The following is a 16,178-nucleotide window of genomic DNA, read 5'->3' as shown; positions in this document are numbered from 1 at the left end:
TAATCCACTCATCCATGTATTGATTTTTGCACAAAATAAAATGTCCTTTGTGGTTTCATTAAAATGTAAGTCGTCGTGTTGCTCAAGAAAACAGCTGCCCAAGATATCACCTCCCCACCCCCCAACTGTCATGGTGTAGCCGTGCTGTCCGTTCACAATCACTCCCTTGTGCTTTTTCACACCTTTCTGATGAACTACTATTTTGTTTCCCTCTCAAGAGAACTCTTTTTATTATAAGTATATCATGAATTAAAACTAACAACGCGTTTTCTGTTGGGTCAGTGTATCTCCAGCTCAGAGCACACTGTGCCCCTGCTCATAAACTTCATTTGTTCACAGCCAGCCACAGTTGAATTTTTTAAATCACCCAGTGGAAATGTGTCCTTTGGATGATAACACTGACACTGACAGCCAAAAAAAATATGTACTGTGCTGCTTGAAGTCAGTGGGCTGATGTACAGTAAATAAGTCAACACCATGGCAACAGCCTGGAGCTAATGCCATTCATATTCCCCCTCCACACACACAGACATAGCCTGACTTTGCACCCAAATCTGTTCAGGGAGCTGAGAGGGCTGTGGGGCTTACACACAGGCAATAGGTGCAGCGAGTCGCCAGGATAGGATTCCGCTTTTGTCCTTATGGGTGATTTAAGTGATAAAGCCTGGGGGGATTAAGATATGAAGCTGGCAGCAGCGGGAAAGTTGTGGTGGTTTCAACTAAGCATTCAAATAAAACCGGGATTTTGGCATCAGCATGCCTTCGGGTCAGCCTCCAAAGCTCTTGGCAGTGTCTTAACTCTCAGTTTTCCTACTTTGCAGAGCCCTTCTGAATAACTCCTTCATCTCCACATCATGTGACTCGGGCAGTTTCTTTTCTGGGGTTATTTATTATTCATCAGGCAGGGCTTTTAATGTTTTTGTTGATGTGCATCTTGGGCTACAGAGGAAAAAAACAAAGCTACAGTAGCATGTTTTAATTTTCCAATTTGGGACGTGGCTGCAGAACAACCCATCTTTCTCTAAGTGTGATCATAAGATCTTTAAAATGCAAATGTATTTTTGGTTGTAGGAGACTTGCATAGAAGCTAAAACCTCTAAAAACTCTGCAGTGTGTGTTTTAGTGAGTGCACAAATACACTAGTTTGCCATTCAGTCTGTGAGCGAGTGAATGCTGAATGAAAGTCATTAAGGAAACAGATGTCAACATGTGTCAGGTTGGATTTTTCTAAAGATGTTTCTGTATGTGGCAGATGCTGCCTCTAAGCCTTGGAGATTGAGGGGAATGTTTAAATTAAGAGATTATTGAGCTTACGGTTCGTAAAGCTTAGCTTTTAAATGGGGGTAGAAGTGAAATATTCTTCCATATCTGTGTCGACTCAATAATTTATCACGGCACTCTTCAAAAAGCTGGCCGTGGGTTCAGTGGACCTTTTAAAAATAGTCCAAACATCCAATTAGTGTTGCGACTGATGCACTGTAGCATATCAGGCGTTCAAATCCCTGCAGCAAGCCTTCAAACACTGGTTTGATTTTTCATGCCAGACGCTGTACATCCAAGGGGCACATTAATCTCGGAAATCTGATAACAGCTCCTCAGATAGTTTTAAATGGCCGTATGGGAGGAAATATCTGCTTTGGATTTTTGTTTCATGAAAGAAAATTATATCCAAGTTGTCAAATGCAAGAATTACACTGAGTGATGACCTAAAAAATGCATTTTTTATATTATTATTATTACAGCAAACTCTTTCAGCCCTTAAAGAAAACTTACAATTCTATAATTTTAAAATCAGTCAAGTACAGCAGTTTGGAAAATATGAAGAACACCTGAAACATTTGGACGTCTATTTAAGTTGTATATTTATTTAACTCTGTAGTCCTTATTTATACGTTCTGCTCAATATGCCAACAGGCAGAGTGAATCATGCTGATGTGAATAACCTGGTGAGGAAGATAAAAGTCTCAGAGCTCGAGCAGAGAGGATGTTCTGCACAGTGAGTGTAATTCTCCCACCCCTAGTGAGAGCAGCAGATGGTGAGAGGGCCCTGGGCTTTAACTGCCACCCCCACCCCCCCAAGCTCCTGGGCAAGAAGACAGAGCAGCCATGCACAAAATATCTGGCCACTGACTGGACCCTGCCACGCTTAGTGCCACAGGCTGATAAGACGCTCAGAGGAGCAGCACTCACATGCTCAAGTAGACTTACAAGTATGTTAACCTGGTGATTTCTCTGGACCCCGACTTAACCCATCATGATCGACGTTGTAACCTCTGAGGTCAACTCTCAATAGGTGATTTTAACTGTTGAAAAGTTTTGTGGTATTTGATCAAATTCAACTGAAAATAAAACACAGACATATTGAAATGTTGAAATGGAACTTTTATATTTGTCCTGTTTTTTAATAATATGTCTTAACTTTGAATTTGGCACTAGCAGCATGTTTTCAGAAGTATGCAATGCTGTGTATTCACGTAATAAAAAGCTCTTTAGGTTAGGTTAGGTGTTTTTTAAAAAAAGCGTGTCGGAGAAACTGATCCTATCGGATGTAAAAATGGGCAGAGGCTCGCCACTTTGTAAAAGACAGAGAAGATAAAAGGTTCACCAATTTAAGAATAACTTTTCTGAACGTAGGATTGCAAAGAATTTAGGCATGTCATCATCTACTGTAATATTATTAAAAGATTCAGAGAATCCAGAGAGAAAGCTCTTTATGCGAGGATCAAGGCCCAAAACTAAGCTTGTGTTTGCATTACAGTTCTTGGAACTGCTCACTCTTTTCTCAGAACTCTCACTAAACTTCGTTCTCTTGTGGCAATATCTCACAATCGGATCAAAACAGTTTTATTTATGCTTGAGCAATGACTCTACTGAGGTTTCATTACATGCTACATCAGAAAATTGTATGGGAGGGTTTTTCCAGCCTCATGAGGCTGCCAAATATGTAGCACACAGGGATTGAACGCAACCCCCCGCTCAAGCACACTTTGTCTTGATAACTCAACTGGAATAACAATTTAACCCTGCATCAGAGTATGAAACAGCCCTCAAGTAACTTCAACTGACTTGTTGGAGTCACGTTGTTGACACACAAGCTTCATGATATTAGAAATGTCTGCATATTTCTATTTTTTTGGGTTAAATAATGAGGAAAACTGTAAACACAGCATGAGACGTATAGTTAGTCCTATGAGCTATATCGTACAGCACTCGCTGTCTCAAGGGGGCACGCAGCATCCTACGGGACTGCACACACCCAGGACACCGGGTGTTTAAGCTGCTGCCGTCCGGCAGGAGGTTCGGGCTGCTGAGGTCCCGGACAAATAGACTCAAGGACAGCTTTTACAACAGGGCAATAGCCCTGATCAATGCAAATAGCTGACCTGATTGGCTACCTCCCTGGACTTTTTTAGGGGGAGGTAACAATGTTTAAAACAATAACAATAATAATATTTATATTTATAACAAGGTGCAATAATAATTAATGTGCAATAATAACGGTGTGCAATACAAATACACTTATTCTTCTTTTTTATTACTAACTTATTATACTGTGTTGTGTTGTTTGTGTTGCGTTGTGATGTGTCATATCGTGTCACGTTGTGTTATATGTAGTGCCGACGTAGGACAGTTTTCCAATTTCATTGTACTACTGTACTATGTATGACTGTGCAATGACAATAAAGAGTTATCTTATCTTATCTTATCTTACAGGCGTTAGGCAAGACGATGGTGCGGCAAGAACACAGGGGAAGGTAAAGAGGAGGCCCCCGGGGAGAGCAGAAGGCAAATTTACTTTTTTTTGTAGTGCCTTTGTTACCTTTTGCATCTGCACACTGGTTTTTCTTTATAGTGTTTCTCATTGTCCATGCATTATGTAGGTGAAATGATTAGTTTTGCTACTTACTACCTAAAATAGGTGATGTAGTACAGTGTGTACATACAATGTTTTAGCGGAAGGAGTTGTTTTTCAGATGAGAGAGCGTGGTTTTAAGTGCTGTGTTTCATTTTGCAAGAGAAGTGTGGAGTTTTGACAAAGTGGTGAACTCTTTTCCGATTGTGTTGAGAGTTTTGATGATTTCATTTTCTGGAAACGTGTTTTAACATCTGCCTCCAGTGGTGAATCACTGTGACGAATGTGTTCTGGTGACTGTTAATGTCTTTAGAGTTTAGTAAAAATTCTCAGTGGGGCCTGGGAAATGTGTCTAGGTTGGAAACTGATGCCAAATCAGTGACAATTAAGGAAAAAAAGTTTAGGATGTTGAGAATTTGGGATTTGGCGTTTTGGGGATTTAGAAAAGCAAACTGACTCTGTGGTGTAATTCACTGCTCAGAAGCACTTCTGAAAACCATTAGGTTACCATGCGACAAAGAATACAAAAAACAAATACAAGCAAGATGCGGAAATGCTGCTCATTTAAGGACTGAGGGAAAATGGAAAGGGGTTCGGCGGTCTAACAGATCAAGAAATTTAAAAAGAAATTAGAAATGGGGATGTGGCATCCACTGAGCCAAATGGGAGAAGGATCGTCTGGCTTATTACCAGAGCACAGTGTAAACCAGTGTCTGGAATGCTATGAAGGTGCCTTGGAGAACATGAAATCATTGCTTATTCCAAAATGTCTTTAAGGATTCTAGCTGCTAAACTGAGCTGCCTGCTGACCATTCAGAACATCTGATTTATTCTGACACAGCGAAGTTGACACAGGAAGCCTTGAACTCTTAGCAGCTGAAATCTTACCTCATGAATAAATGTGGGGAAAAACATTTTAGAAAATATAGTAATTGGCCTCCTCGCTTCTCAAACGCTTAGAGTGTTGGTAAAAGAAGAAGTGATGCAACGTGGTGGTAAACATGCCCCTGTTTCAACTTTCAAATCCAAACCTCTGATATTTTGTCTCTGCAAACTTTTTTATTTAGATATACCTTTTAATTCTGCAACTTTTGGAAGCATGCTTTTTATACATTACAGCACATGCATGAAGTACTGTTTCATGAGAAACAGGGAAAATGTTTCATTGTAACTGCAAGGAATCAAGAGGAAATGCACATAAATCCATAAGAACGATGTGAGCTGTTTCAGAGCAATAAATCAAAACGCAGAAGCACTTACGTACCTCGAGCTGAACCTAAGCCTTTTTCTTAGAGATCTCCTTTGCTGTATAAGGAGAATCCGGCTTTTCACTGCCTTCAGTGTAAAACTGCAGAGGTATGTACATTTGGTCAAACTTTCAATTACATATATATTGTGGGTACTAAAAGGCAGCTTCCCCTTCTGGGCTCCCATGGTTAATCTTACAGCTTGTGCCAGCATTAAACCAATAATCTTAAGACATGTGACAAATGTGCAAAAACGCTCCCTAAAGGGGAGTAAAAGAGACCTGCGAGTATTTCTACAACCAGGCAAACTGGTGCTTCCTGAGACGACCTCAGACCTCACTGCTTCTCATGTAGCTTCTAAAGTTTTGTTTTGATTTTGCTCTGCATAAGCTCCCCCAGAGTGTCCTTACATGTTGTGAAGCAATGTGATCAAACACTGGATTACTGCTCATTAACACAGCAGAGAACCCACAAGGCTGTGGTTAGGACTTAATGGGCATTTTCAGTTTCATCTCCTCCACAATGTGTGTTTAAGTTGCTGCTTGCACAGCCTCGGGCTCAGTTCTTCCTCTGGTGTCTTAATTGCAATTTCATCAAGAATTTAAAGCCATGTAGCCTTCCCTATTCTTGTCACTGTCACTCTAAACTAGCCACCGGCAGGGACTTCAAGGGTATTTTAAGCGGCTATTGTGTGTCAGAAGCGGCTTGGGAAAGACTTACTTTCATCATTGTACTGCTGGACCTCCTCTTCCCCCCTTGGAGTCGATCCTTCTCTCACTCTCTTTTTCATGGCTTTATCACTCAAAGACTCAAGCAGCTCAGCAGAATGTAAATGAATAAGGGCTGTGAGATGGTGAGAGAAGAAAAAGGTTGTGACTAAAACGGCATGTGCACATCAGCATGGGGACTTTCACAAGCACTGCTCTTTTATTTGCTTTGGTAAGACGTGGAAGAAAATTTCACATTACAGATTCATCAGCCCTGACCATGACGAATCAGAACCGTGGCACGCTGAGCTGCGAGTGTGTTTCCATGTGTGCAAGCATGGGCAGTATTACTTCCACAGTTAGCTGAATAATGTGTATTCTCTCCCCACATGGATATATTCTCCTTAGGCCCACAACAACTGTCCACATAAACCTTTCTACTTCACTAAGACACTGCTTTCACTTTTTTTGTCCTTGCTCTGTTTGTCGTTCTCTCACACTCTCACAAACAATGACTCATGGATAAAAACACAAAAAAGTGAGACAACTGACACGCTGCTGCACTAATAACAAGAGGCACGTGCGCGCAAGTGGAACACAAAACAAAAGAGAAGAACTGCAGGATATGATTATCTATTTAATTCCTAAATGTGCTCTCTAATAAAATTATTCCGTATCTGCATTCATCTGTGTTGAAAACATACAAAAATATGTGGCAAAATCTGGTTTTGACCCTGTCAATATGTCTTAATATGAATGATAGCAATCATCGGCAGCCATCTATCAGGCCAGACCATATGTAGCTTTGGGTGGGGAGGGAATGAGGGCTTATCACAAAGCCTGCCTTATCCGCTGGTATTACAGTCTCTAAGAAAGGATTTAGTCTTTAATTCTTGATTAGATAGAATTTTCTCCACAGTGTGCAAGTGCAGTGATACACCAAGCTCAGATAACCTGCCCAATTGGGAAAGTGTGTTTGCAAGTCCTCTGGCATTGTTCCCTCTCTGAGAGACACACACATGCACACTTAAACACACATCAACCCAGGACCCCTGCGTGCCATCCCATTTAGCTGCTGGGCTTTTAACACATTGTGATAGAGCTATTATTAGGAGCAATGGATTATCAATCAGGAATTAATCCTGACTGATGTGCTTGACCCAACTGGAAAAGGACCACACTCGTTGCTTCACTGTTCATCTGTGTTCTCATTTGTTTTCTTCAGGAGCTGACATGAGAGATGAGATGTTTTTTTCTGTTTTGTGCTCAAACTTTTGCCAGCTCCTGCTTCTCAGGACACGAGGCGCTCGCTGAAGGAGGCACTGGTCTGTCTAGCTAATTCATTCAATCATCTTCCTCTCCTTCGTCTCTTTGCCTGACTGGCTGCTGAGCTGACTTGACTCCCTGGATGGTTGGCTCCCTTTCTCACTGGACTCTCACTGGCAGTTCGCTCACACGCTGCGCGAGCTTCGCTGAGGCAGGGGTGGAGAGAGACAGCTGGGCTGCTCCGTGTTTGGAAAGTGGGATCTTTGCTAGATTTCTCTTTGTGCCTGGTTTGGTGGTATTAGATGAGAGCAGGGAAAATCTGTGCCTACCTGTCCTTCAGCGCAGACCACTGACTGTCACTACTGTGCTGCATCCATGACTTTACATACCTGGCTGGTGTATGGGTTTGGATTTATATTGGTTTGGACGCTCTGCTTTGCACGAGGTAGGTAGGATGTATTCTTTGGTATGAAAATATGTGTTGTGGGTCTTTTAGAGCAAAGGACCAAATGAGCAATGTGCGTTTGTGTCTGTGGGTTGAGATAGAGGTGGGGGTGGAGGTGTGTGTTTGTGTGTGTGTGGTGGGGGTGGGGGGTGGGGGGCATGCCCTAAGTCCTAGTAATAGCCCAGATACAATAATCTTCACTTAAAACAGTCTTTTCCATTCAAAGTAATTAAAGACATGATTGCCAGTGATAGAAAAAATCCTCTATATATACTGCAGGATTTAATAAATACAGCAAAAGTATTGTTAATATTAATTTTATGCATCTGCAAAACATTAAAATAACACAAACAGCAATAATAATAAAACAAACAGCTCGATCAAAATTTAGACCGAAAGCAGAGCACATCACATTAATATGGTGAACAAGTGTGTTTCGAGCTCATTCCAGTTAATATAGCTTTGTTCTGATTGTAATTGACCTGGGAGTTAAAATCTATGCCTCCAAACAATAGGTAACATCCATAAAAGGCTAAATGAATTTCCCTGTAGAGCAATAGCAATTGACCTGACTCAGTTTGGCAATAACGTTTGTGTCAGTGACTCCCAGGCAAACAGAAAATGTAGCGCTCTGAGACATCGTTTTGCTTTGTTTTATCCAAGTAAGACATAACCCGCTATCAACTTCAGACGCAGGGTTGAATTCACCTCCTGTGCAGATTATTGATTTGTTGTTTATCGATATTGGCATCTGTGAAATGCACAGATATGTCAAAACAAATGCATATGCACACTTCCACTTATAAATGATTGCATTTCTGGAATATAAAACCACGAAAGCACACCATTTATCACCTATTGTGCATTATAATGCTTGACTATAGCCATCATCCTTCACTTAGTTCTTTTTAATGTGTTTACGGTGCATTAAAAGATCATTTTGAGCACTCCTTTATCTCAGAGCTGCTGAGAAAGGGGGAAAAAACAACTCCACATAATGAGACAGAGAGGCAATAGTCTCTACTGCTTTTAATCCCTGTGTCTCTTTCTTATTAAACTAATTCTTATAGAAAATCCATGAAGCTCATAGTAATACTATGGCAACAACATGGCTGAGTTTTTACATGATGACAGATAACAAATGTGGTGCTTGCATGTGCTTGAAACTAATGAATGAATAAAATTGGATTCGGGTCACAAAAGATTCAGAGTTAATCAGCATTTGCAATGCATACTGGGAGAGGAGCGTGTGTATACTCATATAATAAACTGCACTGTATCGTGGGAGCTGAATGTCGTTCTAATATGACCTCATTATGCTGACAAATGCTCATATAGGGCAGCTTTTTAATGTTTCATGAGAGCTGTGTGTAACATCTCAGCACATTGGACAGTTAAATCAGGTTATTTGCCAGATGTAAATGACTATTTCACTGCTTTCATTTCCACAGCCATTACTTCACTCTAATGAAATACTGCAGTATTTATGTGAGCTTTCACTACTACCAACAGGGGAATATGACACATCCCCTACAGACTGGCACATGCTCTGTGTCCCTGCGAGGCTTTACATTGATTCCAGCAGATTTCTAAAGTGATTTTTGTAAGAGCATTTGCCTGGGATTAGTTTACTCCTGAAAGCTCCATGAGAGCTTTTGGTGGGCTATTTAACGGCGCAGGGCAGCAAGAGGCTGGCGTCCGCTCTCTGCCCACTCTGAGTCCACAGGGCTGCACAGATAAAGAGAGAGGATTGGTTTCAGCCAAAGCTGATCTTCCATCTTGTGTGTACAGGATTTGGGAGGTCAGGCGCAGGTATGTGAGGGGTCTGAATTCATGGGCAATCCCTTTAAGCTCTGGTGGATTTGTTCTGGTTAGGCTTAGCCTCACTTTCTTAGAAGAGTTAGGCATTCCAGATGAGAGACAATTACACGGGAAAGGGAGGACGTTAAAGATGAAAGAATTGGTTGAGGAGCTTTATTTATTCAAAGAAATACTTCTATAACTTCTACTGTATTGCAATCAGTTCAACTGAAATGTATTTGTATGGCCCAATATTACACATGGAAATCCAAAGGGCTTCACAGGCATAAAAAAACATGCAAGAAAAATAGGTGGCTCTGTCTAAATATTAAAAAAGACATTTTAACAAATAAACAACCCATCATAAATATAGACATACCCCCAACACACACACACACACAATTGTTTAAACAGTCCATATATAAAAAATAAATAATACATGAAATCCCATAAAACAGAGAAATGTGAAAAAGATTCAAACTTGGAAGTAAAGGGCCAATAAGATATGAAAACTGTGGAGAGGAAAAAACTCTGTATCTGCCAGATTACTGAAGGCATGGCTGTGGAATGGTATTATTATTAAGAGGAAGCTGTTGTTAAATGCCAGATTTAAAAAGGTGTGTTTAGAAGATTTTCTTGAAAATATCCATAGAGTTTGTCTCCCTAATATTTTGAGGTAGGCTGATCCAGAGTTTAGGGCTTAAACTTTTCTCTTTGAAGAGTTGGATACCTAACAATTTGACAGAGGAGGATCTAGGAGGGCAAGTTGGGACATAAAGTGTCAGACATGTAAGATGATCCAAGACCATTAAAGATTTTACATACAAGTACAAGTATTCTAAAATCAGCTCCATAGGATACTGGGAGTCAGTGTGGCTTTGCTATGACTGGACTGATGTGCTCCCTGTTATTGATTTTCATTAATATCCTTGCAGCAGAATCCCGGACAAGCTCGATAAAATCAGTGGCAGCTTCTCTTTTAGTAACATAAGTGGTGGTGGGGCCAGAACATTTTTTATATAACCCTCAGTTGATAAAAAAAAAAAAAAAAAATCTGCAATAGCTGTAAAAAAATAATTTCTTATTAATCATGGATAAAGTACAACAATTAATTATTAAAATGTCTCAGTGTGGGAGCAACAACTGTGGAGAAATGTTCCCACCAAAGGTTACTGGATGTAACTTCTGTGTGTGTCAAACTAAAGGGCCTTGCCATTTGTTACACTTCAGTGAGCCCCACCCGCCAGCTCCACCCTTTAGTATATGAACTCATTCTGAAAGCTGATTATGTTTACTGATAAATCTCTCATTCTTCTGTGCCAGTTAAAAATGCAAAATAAACAGCACAACCTAATGTTGTTTTACCCCATGCCTTCTTTGTTATAACTTCCACTGCTTTTAGTCAGTTGAATGGTAGACTTGGCTAAGAGATCACAAGCGTTACGTAGGAATCTTGGTCGCATGCATCTCATGAAATAACACATTACGTAGTGCTTGAAGTGAAGGATTGGTTTAAATTTTGCTCATTTTCAGTTTAAATGAATGCAAATGCATCATTACAACTCCCATAAAGATAGAACATACAAATCAGAGTCAGTGAAGATGTCACTTGTGTAGATTTGGATGCTAGTTAAAGTAAAAATATCACCACTGCTAACACTGAAGGTGGTTCTTATGCATTCAGCATTAAACAGCCTTTAAAATAAAAAGGCCTGGCTGTTATGTTTAGCTAATATTCAAACCAACTCAGCGGACTTAATTTATAATAGATTAGTAAACAACAGGAAGCCAAGAAATCCAATGACGTCATGCACCAAGAGCAAAGTTAAATGTGTCAGACATTCATAAATCTGAATTTTCTCAGGGATTAAACTGTGTTATGATAATCAAAGGGTTGACAAATGCAAGTAACTGCCATGAAAAGTAATACTATCCACCTTTCTTCCACTTCTGTACTGTTTTCCACACCCTTTGTTTTCAGAAGGCCTCTCGTGTGTTGTAGGTGTATTTTACTGGATGGAGTATAATTTAGACAGATAAGCATATTATTTTCAAATCTATTCACATCTTCCCTTTTATATATAAGTGACATTTTGAAACCACAAAAATAACAATAAGAGCGTATGGTGATGGTGCTAAGTAGGTCTACCAGTAAAAACAGTGGGTTCTCTGGATGCCACACACACAATATGTGTGAGCTGATAAGACTAATACGCTCTTCCATCATCTAAGCAATTTAATTCCATAATAATATCTCTTCTATCTGTACATTTTCCCCATGATCTCAATGCTAGTAAAGCACTCAAACACTGTATTTATTGTTCTATGCTTTCCTTGCAGTCCATAGTCTGCAGTGCTATGGCTGTAACATCATCCAGGGCCAGAGGTACGTTGACGTGGGCTGCTCCAACCCAGAGGTCATCACCTGCCCCCACTCTCACAAAGGCTTCAAACATCGTTTCTGCATCAAGACAGAGAGCAGTGAGTGCTTAATGATTATCTTCCTTTTCTCTTTATCCTTTAACACAGTGAGTTAATGCGCTTGTGTGTGATATTTCTTTGGAGAATATTTATGGGGTAGCAGATTATAAAATCATGACGAATTGACTCTAGTGTACCGCTGGACATTGGCGTAATCGTTTTTAATCATACTTTCATGTAAATGTTCTTTGTTCGCTGAAGTGAATATTCGACTTGTCCCAGCGCAGAGGATAGTTACATAACTCTGCTGTAGTGTGCTTTGCTGACCAAATTGTAACTCATTCATTGTTTCATGTTAAGGCAAACTGGGTGTTGATGGTAAAATGGATACATTCGTAGAAGTGTGGGCAATCCAGACCTTTTTTATTTTTGTTTCATTTTTGATTTTTTGTTTTTTGCTTGACATCTGAAGAAACCTCTCCTACCCAAAAGCCTGATGAGGCAACTTTTTCCATTGGCTCAGAGAAACAGCAAGCTCAGACAAGCTCTGATGACAGCCTGACAGACACAGTATGACAGGCATTTTGTCAGAATCTTGTAGCTGTGTCTTGGTAGTAATATGTGGCTGGACAGGCTGCTAATCTTCCTGTGACCCCGTCCAAAGCAAATCAAACAGATGCTCCTGAAGTTCTGTAAGAGTCTTAGATTTTTTGGTGCCCTTTATCCTCATATCCCCAAGACATCTGCCCTTAACCCCCAACAAGTTCGGTGTTCCTTCCTTTGAGTTATAACAGAAATAAAGAAGAGCAAAATATCCAATATTGTTATTGTGTGATATTAAAATGAGCGCTGAGGTAATTTAACTGTTAAAAAACACCATTGTTGCCAAAATTTTGATAGTGCTCGCTCACTGTAAGCCACAACTTTCAGGAGACACCGTAATGCTTGTTATTAATAAGCATTTAACATATGCAAAGACAGTTAACCCCTAGTTGAAGCATGTTTTAGTATTTAAAGTATTTAAAGTAAACAGCAGATCGACTATTAGCCAGGTTAATCTTTTCATGCTGCCCCGGCGGATCTCAGACGTGATCACTCTGTTTGCGTTTAGATAAATAACAACTGCTTCGCCATCTGGGGAAGTTAGTTTGCTGTTTGTCTTTTAAGAGATGTTGACTGGTGCTAATAAAGAAGGTGATGAGTGAGGAAATGAAAAAAATGCTGGAAATGCATTGCTGATTAGAAGAACTAGCAAACTAAAAGTATGCATCAATACATTTTGAATTAAAAACATATATAAAATGCCTAAAAAAACCTTTGGGACCCTCAAGGCAAAGTGGTTGAGGTGCATACCAAATAAAGTCCCTGAGCAGATTACAAGTAACAAAAATCCTGACAGCTTACAATTTTTTGTTTGACGCTTTCAAGAAAGAATTTTTTTCACCTTCAAAATAGATAAAGCAATAACTTTGAGTAAAATGAAACTGAAATATATAAAATTTCAGTTACATTTAGGTTACATTTCACTGCATGTGGTTACATTTCACTGCGTGTTATACTTGTATAACTATGCATGTGACGAATAAAGAACCTTGAATCTTGAATCTTGAATCAAAGGCTTATTCGTTCAAATATTTAATCTTTAAGGAAAATGTGCTGGGTATAAACTAAATATATGCCACAGGGTAGCTGTGGACCAAAATGCAGAGGACTGACAACAACAAGATTGGGAAATGACAAAAACGGAGCACTTAAGTACACACAGGCAGTTATAAGGCAAAGTGGAGACACCAGGTGACACAGCTGAACTGAATCTGAGATAGGAGGAAGCAAAACGAGGGACTGTCAAAATAAAACAGGAAACATAACAATGAGACAGAGACAAAGACATACAAACTTGACACAGACAAAATGGTAAACAAACACAGAGACGTGACTAACTGGGATGAAAGACTAACTTGACACAAGTAAAGAGGGAGACCAGACAGAGACACACAGAGGTACTAACATCAACCAAGGAACAGAACTAGAAACATAACAAAACTCAGAAGGGCTGGGAAACAAAACAAAGGAAGGAATAATATAGACCTCTAACTTAAATCACTTCTTAAATCCTCAAAATAAATCTTGACTCCACAAATCTCAAAGCACTGGATCGTTGACCCAGGAACCATGACAATATAATACGAGTCAAGTAAATTTCACTTGACCAGATTCCATCAAATGTAACATTTTACATTTTAATTGTGTAACGCTATTAAATTAGTTAAAGTCAGAATTTTGAGGCAAACATTTTGGAGTTTTTGTGCATATTTAAGAACACAAGTATTTTCTTAGTTATTATCAAATAATACACCACATATATGCCAGATTCCAAACTGTGATGATGTTTTTATTCACGACTACAAAATGCATTCTTTGTCAGAGGATTAGTTTCTCAGCTGTGTAGGCATATCCCGTGGAGATCTCTAAATGTGTTCCTCATTATACACTTGCAGTATTTAATGCTTACTTTTGCTTTTTTTCCTGCTGAGCCAAACACCAGCTAATCACTCTTATCTGACTGACTGACTGACTGTCTCTCCCTTCTGTCCCTGCAGCGGCCCTGGGTATCGTCCTGACAAGTGGTTGCGCTACATCCAGACACTGCCAGCAACAAGAACTGCCAGGGGTGCGAATCCACTGCTGTGGCTCAGACCTATGTAACAGCACCCCCTTCTGGCATCCCAGCACACTCCACTATATCTGTGCACTGCTCACCCTCTTACTGCTAAGGATGTGGTTGTGATGTGAAATAACTCTCAAGAGAAACATAAAATCAGTGGCCTCTTTTCGTAGCTGCTCATGTGTAGGACTGAATTGGGGGATTTTTGCTCAGTATGGCTTTATTGGTATGCACCTTTAAATTGTGGTGTTCACATTGCTTGGACTTACAGTCAGAGGGGTGGCAAAAATAACCTTGTAAATAAAAAATAATGGTGAAGCAGCTTGCAGCCATTAGTGAATTTATGTCCACATCCACTTACTGTACCTTAAAGTATGAAATATTATGGAAGTGAGTAATGACACTTTGTATGAGCAAAGCAGTAACACACTGACTTCAGTTGAATTCACTTGTACAGGAAGACAGTCATTTCCTTCCTTGGTTAAAGTGTTCACTATCATTTTTAAGATAACATTTTTGTGTGGTGTCCTCTGTGAACTCACAGGCTATTCATATTGAATTGTTTTATAATGTTATTATTAGTTGGGAACGCACAGTGCATGTGGTTCTTCTGTCTATGTTTGTAAAAAGAAATATTGTTCAGTGACAGCATGTAATATTGTGGAAAACATATTAAAATGTTTGATATTTTTCAAAAGAAAATGGGTTTGAACTTTGGTAGTTTATTTTTGTGCATATAGTCTGAACTTGCATCAAACCATTTTCTTCTACTTGTTACATCTTTGGACTGTGGGAGGAAGTCGACGTACCCAGAAAGAACCCACGGAAGCAAGGTGAGAACATGCAAACTCCTCACTGAAAGGCCCAAGTCAGCTGCTTGCTTGCTGTGATGCCACAGTGCTAACCACTGCACCATTGTGCTGATCAGAATAATCAGAACAAAAATCAAAATTTAAAAGAGCAAAAAATGAGGTAGAGCAGGTCATTTACTAATGGGAAGTTTGGTGGTTTGATCCCTCCAGTCTGCGTGCCAAATATCCTTGGGCAAGATACTAACCACAAGTTGCTCTTTGATGCATCCATCGGAGTGTGAATGTGTCAGAATGTTAGACAGAAGCACTTACGCATAGCAAAAAAAAGTGCTTGAATGAATGGGTGAATAAGGCATGTTGTATGAAGTGCTTAAGAACCTGTCCATTTACCATAACCAGCGCAAACAACAAAACAGTTCACCTAGTATATTGACAACTGTCTTAAAAAACTGAAGGATGCTCAGGTTGGAGAGTTATATGTTTACATATATTGTGATAATATATAATTATAGCACACGTTTTATTTGACACAAACTGTCATCTACAAAACAAAAAAATCAGAGCAAAGATCACATGAAAGAAGGAAAACATGCATCTTGCTGAATTATTTTCTTATCCAATTTTTATTTTATTTTACTCTTCTATTTTTTGTGCATCTATCAAAATTATGTATTTTTAAAGCCCCTACTTATGGTACATTTTTGAGGCCAGTGTTATATGTCTAAATAGATAGATTTGGATAGGCTTGCAAACTCTGCTGTGAAAGGATGTGAAGCCTGTGTTATGCAGTTTTAGGGTTTTGGAGGCCATTCGCTGGTAACATTGCCAATTATTATAAGGGTGAAGCACAGTGTCTGACATTTTATATTAACTATACTATAAAATATATAGTAATCATATTGTAAGAATATATTAAGCCACTGTTTTCAGTGAAAATCAAATGATTTCATGGTTGGGCTAAG

At 39.5% G+C, this 16,178-nt stretch overlaps 1 protein-coding gene across 1 annotated transcript; it reads left to right on the top strand.

The window, feature by feature from the left end:
• Positions 1-7,258: 7,258 nt before the first annotated feature.
• LOC118454061 (uncharacterized) lies at positions 7,259-15,044 on the top strand. Its single transcript, XM_035907043.2, has 3 exons — positions 7,259-7,518; positions 11,659-11,799; positions 14,340-15,044. Exons 1-3 carry the CDS (start codon positions 7,449-7,451, stop codon positions 14,525-14,527), a joined length of 399 nt encoding a protein of 132 aa, XP_035762936.1. The 5' UTR covers positions 7,259-7,448; the 3' UTR covers positions 14,528-15,044.
• The last annotated feature ends 1,134 nt before the right edge of the window (positions 15,045-16,178 follow it).

Source organism: Neolamprologus brichardi, chromosome 7 (genome assembly GCF_056152115.1).
Source record: "Neolamprologus brichardi isolate AB-2024 chromosome 7, ASM5615211v1, whole genome shotgun sequence".
Classification (NCBI taxonomy): Eukaryota; Metazoa; Chordata; class Actinopteri; order Cichliformes; family Cichlidae; genus Neolamprologus; species Neolamprologus brichardi.
Note: the sequence above shows the minus strand (reverse complement) of the source record. Positions and strands in the feature narration are given on the sequence as shown.

Bases quoted from the DNA above. Each gene is read 5' to 3' on its own strand.
- LOC118454061 (XM_035907043.2), top strand. From the start codon at position 7,449: ATGACTTTACATACCTGGCTGGTGTATGGGTTTGGATTTATATTGGTT. The intron at 7,519-11,658 runs GTAGGTAGGATG...CTTTCCTTGCAG, and splicing joins GACGCTCTGCTTTGCACGAG to TCCATAGTCTGCAGTGCTAT. The intron at 11,800-14,339 runs GTGAGTGCTTAA...CTGTCCCTGCAG, and splicing joins CTGCATCAAGACAGAGAGCA to CGGCCCTGGGTATCGTCCTG.